Source organism: Barbus barbus, assembly GCF_936440315.1.
Source record: "Barbus barbus genome assembly, chromosome: 14".
In the NCBI taxonomy this organism is placed as follows: Eukaryota; Metazoa; Chordata; class Actinopteri; order Cypriniformes; family Cyprinidae; genus Barbus; species Barbus barbus.
In genome coordinates, this window is record NC_136742.1 from 15,504,919 (window position 1) to 15,522,003 (window position 17,085).

Below are 17,085 nucleotides of genomic sequence, written 5' to 3' on the forward strand. Positions count from 1 at the left end.
TTTCTACTTTTTTTGTTGTTGTTAAAAAAGTGTAATTCTAAAAATGTCCACTTTCAGGTCATGGTGTGTGTGTGTGTGTGTGTGTGTGTTTTATTAAGTAAATGTAATAACTTTTTATTGTTAATAATATTTGAAGATGAACACTTACAGGACTGAAACCTTTTTTGTTGTTTAAGAAAAATCATGATAAACAGAGTACTGAATATGATACATCGGGTTTTTGTGTCCTTTTTTTTTATTTGATCTCTATCAATCATCATTGTATTATGTTGCATTATATATTTTGCCTCCCACAATTAAAAAAAAAGCACTACTTTTTATCATAAAACTGTGATAACTTTCTTATTGATCTCATTGATTTCAAATACTTTAAAAAAAGGATTTCTTTTTAAATATTTGGTATAATTGGTTAGATGTAGTGCTGTCAAACGATTAATCGCATCCAAAATAAATATTTTTGTTTACATAATATATGTATGTGTATATTTATTATGTATATATAAATACATACACATACAGTATATACTTTGAAAATGTTTACATGTATATACATTTATATATTTTATATTATATATTTAATATATAAACATTTTTCTTAAATATATACATGCATGTGTTTGTATTTATATATACATAATAAATATACACAGTATACACACATATATTATGCACACAAAAACGTTTATTTTGGATGTGATTAATCATTTGACAGCACTACAGGAGGAATCAATTTCATCATCTAAAATGCTGCCATGTTATGAATGGATCAATTTTATTACGATTTTAAAACTGTATATTTTTACATTGATTTTTCTTTTCTCAGATTCATCTCTATTGGACATTATACAGTATGTCATGTACTCTTCCATATTTGGTACTGAAAATAAAATAATAATAAAAAAATTAAAAAGCATATTTTAATGCAGCAGCACTTACTACGTGTTACGTTAGGTGTGTATAAATCAAAATCCATTTAAGGGTATTCTATATAGTCTTTACATTTACATTTAGTAGACGCTTGTATCCAAATCGACTTACAAATGAGGGCAATGGAAGCAATCAGAATCAACAAATAGTCTTTGGTGTAAATGTATTCATATCATATGTTCTCTGAAGGGTTGATTTGAAAGTAAATGTTATAAACGCGTGCAGCTGGATAAATAACGGTCTCTGGGCTGGTGTAATAAACTTATGAGGTCAGATCCCTGCTTCGAAACGTGTGCTGTTGGTTTTGGTAGTTGGTCTGGTGCTTATTCATTTCACGAGGACGCTTGATTTGCCTTCCTGAATCGCTTCAGACAGTTTTAAAGTTGGATCATCATTGCGTTTATTTCTCACCTCCATAAAGCCAGTCCGTCTCTACATCAGTGCTCTCATCAGCTGTTTTCTCTACCTCTCTTGTGGTGGACATGATCACCTCCGGGTTTTTGAGATCAGAGGTTCAGTTTAACTCCGAGTTCGACAAAGTAACTTCGCGTGGTGTGATAATAGTTTTAGGGGGTTACCGTCACAGCTGTCACAGTGACACGCCGCGTGCAAGTGTAGCAGGTGCGCGTTACCAAAGAGACACGCGCACGTGTGCGAGACACGCAGGAAGTTCAACATCAACACATCAGTACACACATTTGAACGCATTTGTTTTATATATATATATATATATAATGGTATATCAGCATCTTGATAAGCAAATAGCCCACGTTGTGTGTAGTAAATCAACGGATAAGTCTTTGCAGTCAGACTTTTTTTGCTTTGCTTTTTATGTTGCTATTAAAGAATGAATAGTGGCCTATTTTTATTGTAAAATGGGTACAAAAGTGGACAAAGAATTATTTATATTATACGGTACTCGACATTTCAAAACTCCCAGCTGAGTTATACTATGACGCATAATTATCGCGACGCCACTGCGCCACGTCACCTTCGAGAGACTCACATGGGTTTGTTTTGAATGGTGTCTGTTTGACAGTTCTGCTGTTGCTATCATTCATCTCAATTTAAAAACCCAGCATTTGCGGAAATATGTTGCCCACGGATGGAGTCATGTCTTTTCCCGGTCAGGCGTGGGAAAAAGTGCTGTCAAAGGTAAAAAAGGCTGTTGTTTTCATGGATGATCGGTGCTCGGAGAGCCTCCATTGAACGGAGGAGCTGCGCTTCTGTTTGAGGCTGGAGCTCGAAACATCAAACAGTTCTCAAGCTTTGAAGCAGGCGGACAGAATGAACCCAAAGCTGTGTTTGTGGTCAGCACCGTGCTGAAAGGAAGAACTGCGGACATTATCAAAGACATCATTTCACTGAGTCACTTCCAGTACTGCGTGGTTTTCACAACTGTTCCTCACTACATTCACCTGCTTGCGAATAATGTGACTACTGATCTGGAGGGGAACCCGGTGTTTGAGCAGTTTGAAGAGAAACTGTGTGAGTGGATGGGTGATATGAACTATACCGCTGAGGTCATGCATGCTCCTGTGGTCTTTGCCCCTCTGACACAACAGCTCCACCTTTTGCCTGCTTTCTCTGAACTTTTCCCTTTATTAGAAGTGGATCTTGAGGCCATCAATGAGAAGAGGCCAGAGAAAAAACGATTTGGGAGTCTGATGGATGTGGATATGCACTCTCTCCCACCTGAGTTGCAGATTCAGATTAAATCTCTCGCATCAGCCCTCAGCGCCCTGTTTGAGTTCATCGGTACCCGTGAGGAGAGCTTTTCTGTGGGTCCGATGAGTCGTCTGATCGCAGGGGAGCTGGCCAGTCATCCACAGGCCAAAAACAGGAGGAAGTCAGCCCCCAATAAAGCATCAATAGTGTTTATTGACAGAACTCTTGATCTTACAGGTGTGGTCTAAATACTGCAATACATTCAATCATTAGTACCTAAGTAAAGACACTACAGACTAAATCATTGGGGTTTTTTTTTTTAATTATGCACTGGTCAGTTTATGACGTTTTGGATTATTTTGGCTTCCATAGCATGTCATCTTTCAGACTAGTGGGAAGAAAATAACCAAAATACACATTCAAGTGTATTTTATTACACTTTATCTGCTTACATCAGTAGATTTCAATTACAATACAAATCTTTCAAGGCAGTTTTCACATAATTAGTTTTGTTTTCTCTTGCACAATCCAAAATTCACCTCTTTCTTAATACTTACCTAAAACAAACTTAAAAAAGGGGTTACCTGATAAAATTTTTTTCCTAAAATACTGTGAATAATGTTCCATTTTTCCTGGTTGTTGGAATTATATTGCGATTTATGGCATGATCCAAAGATATATCCAAAATTCCCTCTGAACGAATTGAAACAAGAATTATGTGTATTTTGCGTATTTAAATGTACCCTTACAGAATTTGTAATGTTAAGAAACTGTCTGTGCTGTGATTAAACAACTGGGAAAATATGGGGAAATCTGTGGTGTCTTTTCTCAATATGTCACTTCATGGCGGCATATAACACAGTATAACTTGTTCTATGTCCTTTCAAGACCAATCTGATTCTCTTTTGCCTAAACTATAGGAGCTGTTGGCCACCATGGGGACAGTCTGGTTCAGAAAATCATATCCGTGTTGCCACAGTTGCCAGGTCATGTGACTGACGTTCAGGTGGACATGCTGGAGCTCACACACCTGAAGCAGACAACTGATACCAAGGGAATCTTGGCACCAGGCTGCTTGGCACAGAACCAGTAAGAGCATTTACACTGTTATGGCATGCAAACATAGTATCATAAAGTTAATTCTTTAGCTCAGAAAACTAAAGTCGGTTTAGAAAATGCCCTAAAGCACTATTGTAAAGGCCAGATGATGAATATGCGATGAGATCATGTTACAACTCCATTACTGTTTTTAAAGCTACACGTTATTTGAATTTTCAGTATTTAATTTTTTTAAACATCTTTTAAAACTGATTAAATTTTTAAGATGGGCTGGTTGTAATATTAACTCATTTAACAAACATTTAGGTTTAGATCTAGGGTTTGATTTTGGAACTGAATAGCGTTGTACTTAAAGGGATAGTTTAACCAAAAATTGGAAACCTCATGTTACTCCAAACCTGTATGTACACAAAAACTTTTAATTTATATGTGATTAATCGCGATTAATCGTTTGACAGCACTAATATAAATATGCTCACATGTGCTCACACATGCAAAATGTAATTAGAGCTTCAAAAATCACAAGTAAACAGTCACTTTTAAAATAAAGAACAAAGAAACAAATGACAGGCAATAGAACAAAGAGTACTCAGGGCTCGCAAAATCGCTAGCCCAACGTCCCAGGGCTACTGCGTTTTCCAGTGGGGCTACCAAAATGCATCACTGGCCTGCCCGACAGGTTGCCTGAAATACAGGGATCCCGCGGGTCCTTAAAATTTAGTTGTATCAAATTTAAGGCCATAAAAGTTTTAAATACATTAAATGGTAAAAGAAAAGTTTTCATTATAATTTCAAGAGATTTTACAGTTGGGGATGGAAAGACAAGAATCGTGTTACAGCTGGATTAAACTTCAAAAGGAAATGATATCCTTGAATAAATCAAAGTCAAAACACGGCGCAGATGCCTTTATGTGAATGTGTCTCTGAAGGGAACCGTCTGTCCTCAGAAATGTGTTTTTGGCATTTTGATTTCATCTTGCTTATAATGCCTGATAAAGCAGCGCATATGAGCGCGGTGCTGCTTAATGTACAGCCGTTACCGGAGAAGCCGCTATATTTGCATATATTTGGAAGAGAATGAATTTGCATTTCCAGTGTGCCTATCTTATGTTCAGATCAGTGCGAATTTCGACCCATGTTTTTTATGCAGTAAACAGAGAGTTGTAAATGTGAAAGAAGTTAATGTGCCTTCTAAAAATCTAAACAATTAAGTTTCTGCTGTTCTGTGTAATATTGTCATGCTGCTCAATTGCTTTTCATAAAAATGGTTTAAAAGCTGAAATGCCATTTTATAAGATGTTTTTTGTGTGTGGAAACGTGTATCTAAACTGTAAATCATGTCATTCTATGGCTTAAAATGTTGCCTTAGACATTGTCCAACCCCACTCATACACTGTTAATTTTACTTGTGCAGCTCTTAAAAAGGTCCATAAATTGCCTTAAATTGATTTTTTAAAATTTTTACAGATACCCTGTACATAGTAAAATAAAACTTTTCATTGATATTTGTGTATTGAAAAAGTTTTTGCGAGACCTGGTACTTCAGAATTCAGTATCTGCAGAGGACTTTTTTCTTGTCATTACTTTGTTTTTAAAATTATTGAGGACATAATAGACCACAGCAGCTCTATTAAGCTGCATTTCCACATACATTTTTTTTTGACCCATTTATCTGATGGTTTTGGGCCAGTTTTACTAACAGTTTACGCCAGCGCAAACTGTCTTTGAGCATTAAAATTGTACTGTCAGGATTTACTAAGGATGAACTAGCGCTGAAAAGGCGTGGACTCAGTTATTTTTGCGCCTGACCTTATTGAATATGCATATGTAGGAGTTTCCCTTTCAGACGCAATTTATGAGAGGAGAGTATTAAAATTAATTCAAATGAAATGAGCACTGTGTTGGAATTGCACTCTTGCTCTAATTTGCCCTGTTTAGTAAAACTGGCCCTTTGTCATCACTGCGCAAAGGGTAATGTCCCTACTGTAGTTTGGTTTAGACCAGAAACCTCAGTTCTGGTAAAGGATTAGAGAAATATATTGCATAATCATGAATGTTCTCAAAGTCTTTCTGTCCACAGCAGGGAAGATCTGAGGAAACCATGAGACTTGGTTACACACATGTTGGCACAGGAACAATGCCCAGCCAAGTATTTTTAATGGAGAACCACCATTTCTTTAGTCATCATAAATGTGTATTTGAATAACTAAATGGCTTTGCTGGAGTTTTTGCCGATGTCATTTCCTACGAGGTTGGATGTGGTAAAAAATGACCCTAAGTTTCTGCTGTTCTGTGTAATATTGTCATGCTGCCCAATTGTTTTAACACGTATTTGGTGAACTCGCTCACTGTCTGAATGGAAAATTATATTTTTCCTAAATGAACCCAGTCATGCTTTTTGGATGGGAATGTTTTGTACATGTATTGCACAAATGGCCTTTGACTGAACTCCGTTTTGAGTGAAAACATCAACTGTTAAAATGTTTGGGGTAATTGACACCATATAACCTTTCTGACAGATGATTTTGTGGTGGATCATTGTATAGTGACAAAATATTCTCTTGATACAAGATTTTTTTTAAGCAAGCAGCAATGTGAAAACTAAACCTACTTCATCTGGAAGTCAAATGACATTAACATGGAAACCCAAGCGCTGTTTACGACCCATTAGGTCTAAACCACATGTTAGACGTGAGGGTTTGTTAAAGGAGGAACTTGTTTCGCATGTCGGTTTTCTTTCCAGATCCCATCAGGCAGGGATTCAGAGAGCACATTTGCCTGTGGAAAGAATTCAGCTCCAGAGTGATTGAGTTAATGGGCTAGGAAGTTCTCTATGAGCTATATCAATGAATAAACCAGTTTCACCTTTGACATTTTGTGCCGCCAAAGCCGCCAGATGTGTCTGGTCTCCATTGTGGGCTCTCATTGTGCCTATTTGCATCTAAACCTTGTTCAGTCACTGTTGTTGAGAGCATCAAATCTGCTTTTTTACCTACACAATACACACACAGATGCAGACACATGACCACATCCCTTCACCGCCATTAGCTGGTTACAGTAGCATCGCAGAGCTGAGTACAAACACACTCTTGAGACCTCCATGTAAATATACAAGAGCTCACTGTTAGCCAGATGGCGTGGAGACGAAACATTAATTGGTCAACACAAAACCACTGAAGAGATTCTTCGCCTTAATGAGATGTGTATTATAAGTCTATGCAAATCTTAGCCTTATGCGTAAATGCCTTTTTGCTTGGTCGATCATGTGCTTGACTAGAACAGAGTGAAACAGGGCTCATCTGACAGGCTTGGCACATTTCTCTGAAGGACTGTAAAGAGCATGCTCTGAGCCTAAATAAGCCTGGCCTGAACGTGCATCCTAATGCAGAGATGAGGTGGTGTGTACCTGACACTCTAGATTCATTTGTCACTGTACATAAGCCACCCTATATGTGGAGCACATAATCCATGGAGGTTTTCAAAATGTTGAATGTGGAATAACGACAGTACAGTATTCACAGATAACCTTACTTTGGTTTATCAGAATTAGATTTATAGTCATTGTAGCAAATTGGCTCAAAAGGGAATTGTATATAAATAATTACAATTATTTAAATCAGCTGACAGTAATAACTGTAGCAGAATTAAATTGCCATCAACTAATCTGTTCATCCAGCGAACATTCAGTGTAAATTCATATCAACTCTAAAAAAGGATATTTCCTTGGCCACAGAAAATACTTTCCTATTAATGCATTAGAGCATGTAGCGAGGGTCAAAATCGTAAAGAGACATTTAATTTGCAAGGCAGAATCAGAAACTCATGTAATTTTTGCACACAACTTTTATTAACTAAACGCTAACACATAACTAATCTAAAAAAACAAACGAATAAACATACACTCACGCATACATACAGAGGGGAGTTAAAGTGGATGAATGAAGCCATTAGAGAAACCAGTTATGGAAAGAGTCAGTTAACTGCCCGAGTGAAACCATCAGTGCCGTTTATAACGGGGTCTATAACTTATACTAAATCTCTGTTGCGTTTAGTTAAATGTACGATACTTGCATTGCCTTTGGTTGTTGAACGAGTGTCCGGATGCAGTCTCGGATGAAAGTTCTGATGGTTTGAATGTTTGGTGGTGTTGGAGTTCTTCAAGTTCTTCCGGGTTTGAAGGGTGATGAACTCCACAAGATGTTATTCTGGCTCGGTGGTAATTGGGAGTTTCTTCCCAGGTAGAAAGGGAAAAAGAGCTAAGAAAGAGATCTGCTGAGATCCGAGGATCCTTGGTTGAATGGAAAGTCAAGGCCGCAAGGCCTGGCGCAAAACTTAAGGGTCTCTGAGGAGCTCACATCCTTCTCATCCTCTTAGGATCTAACAGAACCGCAGACTGCCTGGGCGTCACTGATGTGAGAGCTTTATCTACTATAGAGGTCACACCTCTGGGGTGTCAAAGAGCCAATGGTGTCCTGAACTTTTGGAGGGAAAGTTTTACCACTCTTTGTCTCTGAAAATGGTCATTTGCATAGGTAATTCGCCAGGGGTTAATGCACAAACTACTAAAGATTCTTAGGACACTAATATGTTGCATAGGTATCAACATGTAATATTCACTCTCAATTAGATCATCCAAGACGATGCATAAGAGATTATTTGTTAAATATAACAAATAGTTGTGTGTCTGATTGGTTCAAATGCTACATCATGGAACTGATTTACAGAACTTTTCTTCATTCTGTTTTACAAATGCAATCAATGCATTATATAATATATTATATTATATTATAATAAACATAATCATTTAAAATGAATAAAAAATTATTTAAAATGTTAATGTTAAAAATAAATTGTTTTAGGCAAAACAGAAAATGTGGCAGAATGATTAATTCTCTTAAAATGTGGCAGAATGATTCATTTATATGAAGAAAAATACAATAAACTTCGATTTTTATAAATGATATATATAGTTGGTAAATAATAGTACTTGTACTGACAATGAACAAGAAAATCATATACGCTTTTAAAGTGTTGCTGACTGCTTTGAGATACAGTATTAGATTTTGTCTTTTAATGTTGTTTTCAATTATCTGTTAGTACTTGTGTAGGCGTGTGTGCTAATTACCTCAGTATGTGCTCATTCTGTCATGACGTTATCTGCACATTAACTGAGTAATGGTTGGTTGCTCATGAGAGTGTTTTTGTGTTGCTGCGTGTAGTTTTAGTATTCCCTAGAATGTCATGTTCAGTGTTTTTCACCTCTCTTATGTTTCTAATTTAGGTTTCAGGGTAAAAAAAAGCATTTGTCTTGCCCACTCTCTCTGTATCTACACAAGTTCCCTCTTTTTCAGGCCAGCTTATTCTCGGCTGGAGCACCAGGACTCAGTGGAGGGGAACCAGGCCAGTTCCACGCAGTCAAATCCATTCAATGTGAGCGTGGGGATTTCTAGCTTTAGCTCAGCAGGGAAGCGAGTCACAAGCCTAGGGTTTGTTTAGCAGAGTCTAGACAGGCTCCAGGCAAATATCGAAGCTCTTGATGCATTCTGACAGGGCCCAGCTGATCCTCAAGTGAGCAACTCTACTCCCTAGACTCTTAATGTCCTTAAACGTCTCTCGAGACAGTTGTATAATTCCAGCTAAGTCATTCATTTCTGACCGAGTTTTGCCAGTCCAATATTCTGGGTCAAAGAATATGCACATATCAGACAGATCATCTAAAGCCAAATAGTGTAATGCTTCAGTTTCATTCCTCTACTGCAGCATCCTACCTAGAGATTTCTGAAAACAAATTTGAGTTTTGCTTGTCTGTGAAAAATTTGCCGTCACAATGAATGGAATTATATGCATTTTAAAAGTTCATTTATCAGTTTTTCATTTGTGATCCCCTTTTCAAAAGACAGAGGTGGCACGCAAAGTGTGTTTAACCCTTTAAATGATCGATTTGGCATTATCGCGTGTATACTGGACAGACAGATGAAGACTGTAGCTTGAGTACAAAACCAGCAGTAGCTCGATTATAACTATGCATGTAAACAATCTCACTACTAGATTACATTATGAGTGGTTTCTAAAGAATAAGGAAATAAAATGTTTTTGAATAGGTTTTGGCTTTTGGTTCAAATTGTAGCTTTTATATTTAAGCCTTTAAAGTGTTTTTTTTTTAGCTCTTTGCTGGGATGTTTGGGGTGTTTGCTTACTGGCCAAAATCAATAGAGCATACTCGTTTTGTACAAGTCTCTTTGATATTCTCGCCTCAAGATAAGTCTATTGAATTTTTTTTTTTTCCTGCTTTGTAATCCACTAGGTGTAAATTGTAAGCCTAATCTTTAAAAAATAGAAAATAGCACACCTCAAAACCCTGCACTGTTTGAGGTATCAGTCATGTCTGCAGCACAACAGATACAGGGTGAGTTTACACTAAACTTTAAAGGGATATTTCACCCTCTACCCATACATTTGCAGAACTCTAAAAACACTTTACATACATTTGACTAAAGTTTCCATTTGAAATTAACACTAGTGTCTGTACAATACCAGCAACTTCCATTCTTTTACACACAAATTTTGTGTGAAAAAATACATTTTGACATTTACATTGCATAACCAGCTCCATATGTATGACTTTTCTGATGAAGTAAGCTTGCTTGGTAACTCACCTAGTACAGCAATACACTTGTGATGTACAGCACTCTTGTACACATCCGGTGAAACGTAAGTTACAATAAAAGAGATCAGACATGTAGAATAAACCAAAAAAGGCATGGTTGCTTCAGCAAATGCATTTTTATATTATGTTTGCTTTTGTAATGGTTAGGTTTAGGGTAGGGTTTAGTGTAGGAGCTCCATTATTTTCAAACGCAATAGCTTTAACATAATAGTGTTTTCACCGCGATGTGTACAAAAATGATCGTCAGATTCATGTTTCTCTCTTAGATAAACTGGTGCACTTTTAGCCCCACTTACTGGACATTTCACTTTGAACGTGTTATTAAACGTACAAAATGTGATGTAATATAATTTTGCACAAAGGTTGCCACAGGCAATTTTTTCCAGTGAGCCTGGGTTTCTATTTTTCTTATGTAGAACACATTATTTTGAACAGAAGTGGAGTCTATAAGTGGAGTCTGTTCAGTCTGTAACCCAAGTGAGTGAGCAATACTAATAGGGATGTTTGCCTTAACAAACACCGCTAATAATAATGGTTCTTACTGGGTTTTTGTGGCCTAGCCATGCAGTGCTGATGTTGGCGTTGTTCATGTCAGCTCAGGTGAATGTAATTGGCTGCATTGTGTTATTCTAGCCCAGCAATATCTATAGGCTCTGAAAAATATTTACAAAAGGTCTTATTTTAAGATCCTAATTGTGGGCTGTCTGGCTAATTTTGCCTTCTTTATTGTATGGTGTTTCCCTTTGTAATTGTAGGCTCTGTTTCAGGGTCGCTGGATTTAGTGTTGTTATGGGTGGTCATTTCAGACGGCCGTTTTGAGGCGACCGGCACGAGCTGCTGATAGGAGACTTCCTCTTACTCGCCTGTGCGAACGCCAACTTTTAATAACAGTCTAGTTGTACACTGAGCCTATTCAGGTCTGGAGAAATGTCCAGATCTCTCTGTGATTTTAGTGTGGTTGTGAGAGAAATCTGAGCGTCTTTGTAATGAAAGCCGTGTCTGGCGTTTTGGTAGGTTGGCTTTGAAATACTTCACTAAGGACATGAATTTATGTTCTTCGAAATGGTAGCATATGCAGTCTCTGTTGGGATGGATTGTTCTCTGTGTGAAATTTCGGTTATAGCAGATTTCAAGACTTCACATTTGGTTAGCTAGAAAAGAGGACTGTTCTGCTCTACTGCAACATCAACCAACCTGTCTAACTGCTTTATTCCCCGCTCCAGTAATACAAATAGACAATTGCAATTGGCCAAGAATCTGTTTTTGGATTGGAAGATTGCGTGTGTGTGGTCAGGTGCATTCCAGTCAGGCTGGTGTAATAGGTTGTTCTTGGCACTGCGGTAGAGTGGTGGTGCTTTGATTTTGTGTGTGTGGGATACTTCAACTATGTCCTTGCTTATGTAAGGGTGTGTGACACACCCTCCACACTTCTACCCTATGTTTTACTACCGTCTACCCAACTGTGTGCCCTGTCCAGCCATCATTAAACATGTATGTTATACTAGAGCTGATGAGGATATCGCCATGAAAGTGGTATTGTGTGTATGTAGAGGGGAAAGAAATGGACCACACTGCACTGTGAGAAAACAACATTAGAGAGAAGACACATATATCACACACTATTTTACTGGCAGTTAAAAAGACTCTGTCATTCATTTGTCACATTTGTCATGCTTAGCATTGAGTGCTTGAGTCTTTGTTGACAGATCATAGCCTCTGCTGTATCCCTCCCACTAGTTCCCTGTCTCTGATTGACAGGTCAGTTGTTAAATCAGAATATGGTGTTAGTCTCACTTTAGGCCCACATACAACTCTGACTTAGAGATTTATAGCTTTTGGAACATATTTAAAAAAAAAAAAAAGTAGAGCTTTTTTTTTAATCCCATCTAACCTTGTCTCATCTCATTAAATGTTATCTTGTCTTATCTCCCCTCTCCTTGTCTCACTTCATCTCAAGTTCTCTCCTTCTCGTCGTCTTCTCATCTCCATCTCAACTTCTCATCTTAGTTTGTGCCTCCTCATCTTTTTTTTTCTTCTCTGATCTCCTTTTTATTTCTTCTCCATCTCATATCAGTCTTCTCCATCTCATATTAGTCTTCTCATCTTGTGTCTCCTTTTCTTATCTAATTTCTTCCCATCCCAGTTTGTGTCTTATCATCTTGTCTGTTCTTCTCGTCTCATTTCTTCTCATCTCGATTTGTGTCTCCTCCTCTTCTCATTTCATTTCTTCTCATGTCAGTTTGTGTCTCATCATCCTGTCTCTTCTTTTGATCTCATTTCTTCTCATCTTGGTTTGTGTCTCATCATCTTGTCTCTCTTATTCTCATCTGATTTCTTCTCATGTCAGTTTGTGTCTTCTCCTCTTGTGTCTCCTCTTCTGGTTTGTTTCTCATCATCTTGTTTCTCTTCTGTTTATTTCTTCTCATCTTGGTTTGTTTCTCATCATCTTGTCTCTTCTCAACTTGTTTTTCTTCTAGTCTTTTCTATCCTTTCCTCTGCTCCTGTTGTCATTTTGTCCTCTCCTCCCTCTGATTGTCAAGTCAATCTATTTGTAATGGAGCTGGAGGAATAAGTAGATTGAAATGAGATGAAGACATGCAGTATTGATACATGCAGAAACTCTAAACCCCCAGTGGGCTGTGAGTGCGCCAGCAGCTGCTCCTGAACCTGTGACTGTGCTCCCATTCATTGTGTATTAAAGGTTAGTGTCTGCTCTCTGGGATTTATCTTCCGCTCAGGGAGTCTCACATGAAACAAAATGAGCTACAGATGCGAGAGATTTGCAATGTGTATTTTTGTGAGTTTGTCTGTGCCAGTCTTTTTTACATTTATGTAACAGGATGTTGCTTTTATGTGTGTAGAATTTTTAGCTTAAAGATTTTAGCAGAATGATACTTATCTTTATAGAGAGAGATATAGCCACTAAAAATGTCTGTAAACTTAATTGAACCATTCAACACAAAAATCAAACAGTAAATATAGTTACAACTTGCATTTATGTATATATGTTTATTTTTATTACATTCAAATGTTTTAGGTCAGAAAGAATGATTATTTATTTGTAAGCAAGGATGCATTCAATTGTTCAAAAAGACATTTATGAGCACCATGACTCTTTTCAACATGGCTATAATAAGAAATGTTTCTTGAGCAGTAAATCAGCATATTAGAATGATTTCTGATGGACCATGTGACACTGAAGACTGGAATATGACTACTTTGCCATAACAGAAATAAATTATAGTTTAAAATTTTTAAGAAGAGCAAAAAAGTTTATTATATATATATATATATATATATATATATAATGAAACTTCTGTTTTGACTATTTTTACTGTTATAAATCATAGTGTGCACAATATAAAAAAACTGCTTCTTTTACATTCTTATATATGCAATAATACCATTATATCACAGTAAAATAACTGGTGATGTGGAGACCTGAATGGTAATTGCAACAGAGAGGCAGTTGTATGGCTAGATCTCACAGGGCTCACTAAAATACCTGTTAAAACCACACATCAAACCAAGCCAAAATATTAAATATTCAGCTGCAGTTATCAATGAAAACCGCCAATTACATAATCTCATTCTATGTGGATCTAAAGGCTAGAAACAATTTATTAAAGTCTCTTTGTTTGCCATCTCCAGTACTTCTCCAAATGACGCTTACAAAACAGTCTTTGTCCAATCTCTTTAAGAGACAGATGACATTTGTCTTTGAAGTGAAAATGGCAGGCTCGCTTTGGTGATACTTTTCAGATTTAAGAAACTTTTTGCACTCCTATTTCCTTTGCTCTTTCCTTTATCAAACCCTGACAGGAAAAAAAAAAAACTGGACTGTGTGCACTCTCGTTTCTCTGATGATGAATCCAGGTTTCTGCTTGCTTTTGTTTTTTATTCTTATTTTTAGTTTTGTTTATTTCTCTCAGAGTCCTGTTACAGATTGTAATGAGCACAGAAAAACACACACCTCACCCATGGAGAGTCTGCCAGGTCTCCTAGTGTGTGTAAGCATATGTGTGCATAGTATCATTAGTCCTGGAAGTGGGCGTAATTGAAGAATAACTGACCTGGATTGAATGCTGCTAACGAGTGGGTTTGTTTGTTTCCTGTTGTTGATAAACACAGACTTAATCACTGTCTACTAAATCAATCTGCCTGTCACAATGATTATGGCATCATAACATCACATCTGTATAAAATTGCGGGTTTAACATTGGCTCCATGTTTTGGATTTTATTTAAAATGCGTGTTACATTACAACACACCCGAAACATTATTGAGAAACAGCATCTAATTATTGTTGATCACATTTTGGAACAATTTTGGATGCAATTTAGTGTCTGTGCGTGTATAAAGTCAGATCTTAAGGCGTTCAGGCATACTCAGTCAGTTGAAGTCAATTCTTAAGTGCTCAGTCATGTGTTTCCAGGAACTCTGAACTTCCCCTACCTACCACACACACACACACACACACACACTGGACCTTACAAGGAGGTTGTGGCGGGAATGGGTAATAAATATTTAGTTTTTGCAGACCAACACTGCCCTCCATAGGTTAGAGTACTAATGCAGCACAAACTCACTGAACCCCCTTGTCAGGACATCGAGCCTAGGGAACACTGCAGGAGAGGAGTGGAGTAAAGAAGGGGGGAGGTTTTGGGGTAAATTGGAACCATGTTGCCCCTCCGAAACATTCCAAGCGGACCCCTCATCTTCCTGGAATACACGCAGAGTCCACATACAAATGCACACAGAGAGGGTCCAGTCTTAACTCTGGCATGTAAACTACGCTGACTATGTGTGCATCTGTTTACGACATGCAAAATCAGTTCAGCCTCATTGCACCGGACACACTACCTACTCACAAATATGTAACATACTTGACCGAGTTTCAAAGATTTGTGCTTGCTCAGGGTTGCAGAACATCTACTCGTCCATTAAAGATCTCTTTATGATGCCTTGATGTAGTCTGTATTTACTACCACTCAAAACCTAGTCATTCTTACTGTAGGCAACTATGAATTTACACAAATTGAATATGGGAATTATGTATTGACCAGAAAATGTTAAAAGTATCTTATAGTTTAGCTTTTGAAGGAGTTCACATGCTGGATATTTGTTGACTGCTTTTCCTTCACTTGCCATTGCCAATGCAATTCATGAATCCCCTGAATTCATGAAAATTGTTTTTGTTTTGTTTTGCTGGCCAAACTCATCTAATGTATTTTTAATTTATTTTTACTTAATGTTAAGCCTTTAAGCATAAGACTTCAAATGGAAAGGTTTTTACGATCATGGGAAACATGGATTCACTCAAGTGTGTCCTGACTTTTGACTGGTAGTGTACACATTCATTATATTCTTGTCTGTTGTTTTAGGTTACTTTCATGGTGCTTAATCTAGTGTAATCTGAAAACACAATGGGCTCCGCATTCCTTGCTTTTACAGTCTGTTAAAAAAAAATCTAACTTTTTTCTGCTTTCGCAAGAATCGGCAAGGAAGTGTGACCAGCCCATCATGTGATCTTATTTTTCTCCAATTTTCCCCCTTTTTTTTGGTCACATTTCACATATCTCCAGATTACTGAGCCGGTTTGCGTTCTTGCGTTATCTGCCATGTTTTTGTACTGTCCCTCCGCTCGTAATTCCCGACACAAGTCTGCGCTTTAGAACAACAAGCCCCATGTTTATTATGTAGGCTTTTGTCCTCCTCATTTTTGTTCCCCCACTATTTGTCTCGTTTTTGGAGTAATGGAGTCAGGCCTCTCTCTAGCACTGCCAAAACTCTGTCTGGAACACATTACAGCTGAGATCCAACACATCGCAACTGTTAGAAAGGGAGAGAGAGAAATAGACCGAGGGAGAGAGGAAAAACAAAAAGAGTAAAAGAAAAACAGAGCAGGTTTAACATTTGGTTTCAGTGTCATTACAACACCACCACCCTCCGTCGCTTGCCCTCATGTGTCTCTCCTCTGCCTCGTTCGCATTTCTTTCCCTTATTTCATGTCCTGCACCCTCACTTTCTCAGTCTTTTGCTCTTCTTCTCCTCTTGTCCTTTCCTCAAAATTCTGCTTATTCACATGATGTGTTTTCTCAGGCTGCCCAGCCCCCACAATTTCATTTTATTCTGTCAGTTCTCTTATCAAGAGTTTGTGTGAAGTTTCCAATGCCTGATTAATATGACAAGCAGCACATAAGCCGGAACACACACGCACACACAATCCAGCAGATGATTAAAGACAGGAAGAGGAGGAGCCAGTGATGAAGAACGGAATGATGATGTCTCATTATCACATGTCATAAGAGGAGATCATTTGAGAAACACTTGCTGAATAATGATTGTACAGTTACTTAAGATGGAGCTGTTTACTCCTGATGGATGGGTAGGAGAAAATGATGAATGGTCAACAGAGCAAGACAGAAAGACTGGGGACATGTTCAAGTGTCAATCTACACTGTTTTTAATTGTTGTTCTATGTAAACACATACTTAATGGATTGTCTTTTGCTGTTGTGATTTGACTACTTCTGGGGTGCTAAGTATTTAAGATGCCATGTCAAGTTAAAAGATGTTTAAAGGATGTACAGTGGTTTAAATGATTAGTTCACTTCCAGAATAAAAATTTCCTGATAATTTACTCATTTTTCTTTCTTTCTTCAGATAAAAAAAAAAACAATTGAGGAAAATATTCCAGGGTTTTTCTCCATATAGTGGACTTTAATGTTGGCCAATGGGTTGAAGGTCCAAATTACAATTTCA

At 37.5% G+C, this 17,085-nt stretch overlaps 2 protein-coding genes across 3 annotated transcripts in view; one reads left to right on the forward strand and one right to left on the reverse strand.

Annotated features, from left to right (window-relative positions):
- Positions 1–1,582, reverse strand: part of LOC306880058 (pre-mRNA 3'-end-processing factor FIP1-like) — a 37,501-nt gene extending 35,919 nt beyond the window's left edge. Inside the window, exon 1 of one of the 2 annotated variants that reach the window (XM_079433336.1) lies at positions 1,339–1,582. In XM_079433336.1, the coding sequence (XP_079289462.1) occupies positions 1,339–1,411 (73 nt within the window). In that variant the 5' untranslated portion in view covers positions 1,412–1,582. The remainder of the gene's footprint in view (positions 1–1,338) is intronic. The other variant, XM_079433338.1, reaches the window with a different exon arrangement.
- A 385-nt stretch (positions 1,583–1,967) lies between these two features.
- Positions 1,968–17,085, forward strand: part of LOC306880186 (sec1 family domain-containing protein 2-like) — a 128,937-nt gene continuing 113,819 nt past the window's right edge. The window contains 3 exon segments of the mRNA XM_079433522.1: positions 1,968–2,131; positions 2,134–2,832; positions 3,516–3,684. Of these exon segments, the coding sequence (XP_079289648.1) occupies positions 2,020–2,131; positions 2,134–2,832; positions 3,516–3,684 (980 nt within the window). The 5' untranslated portion in view covers positions 1,968–2,019.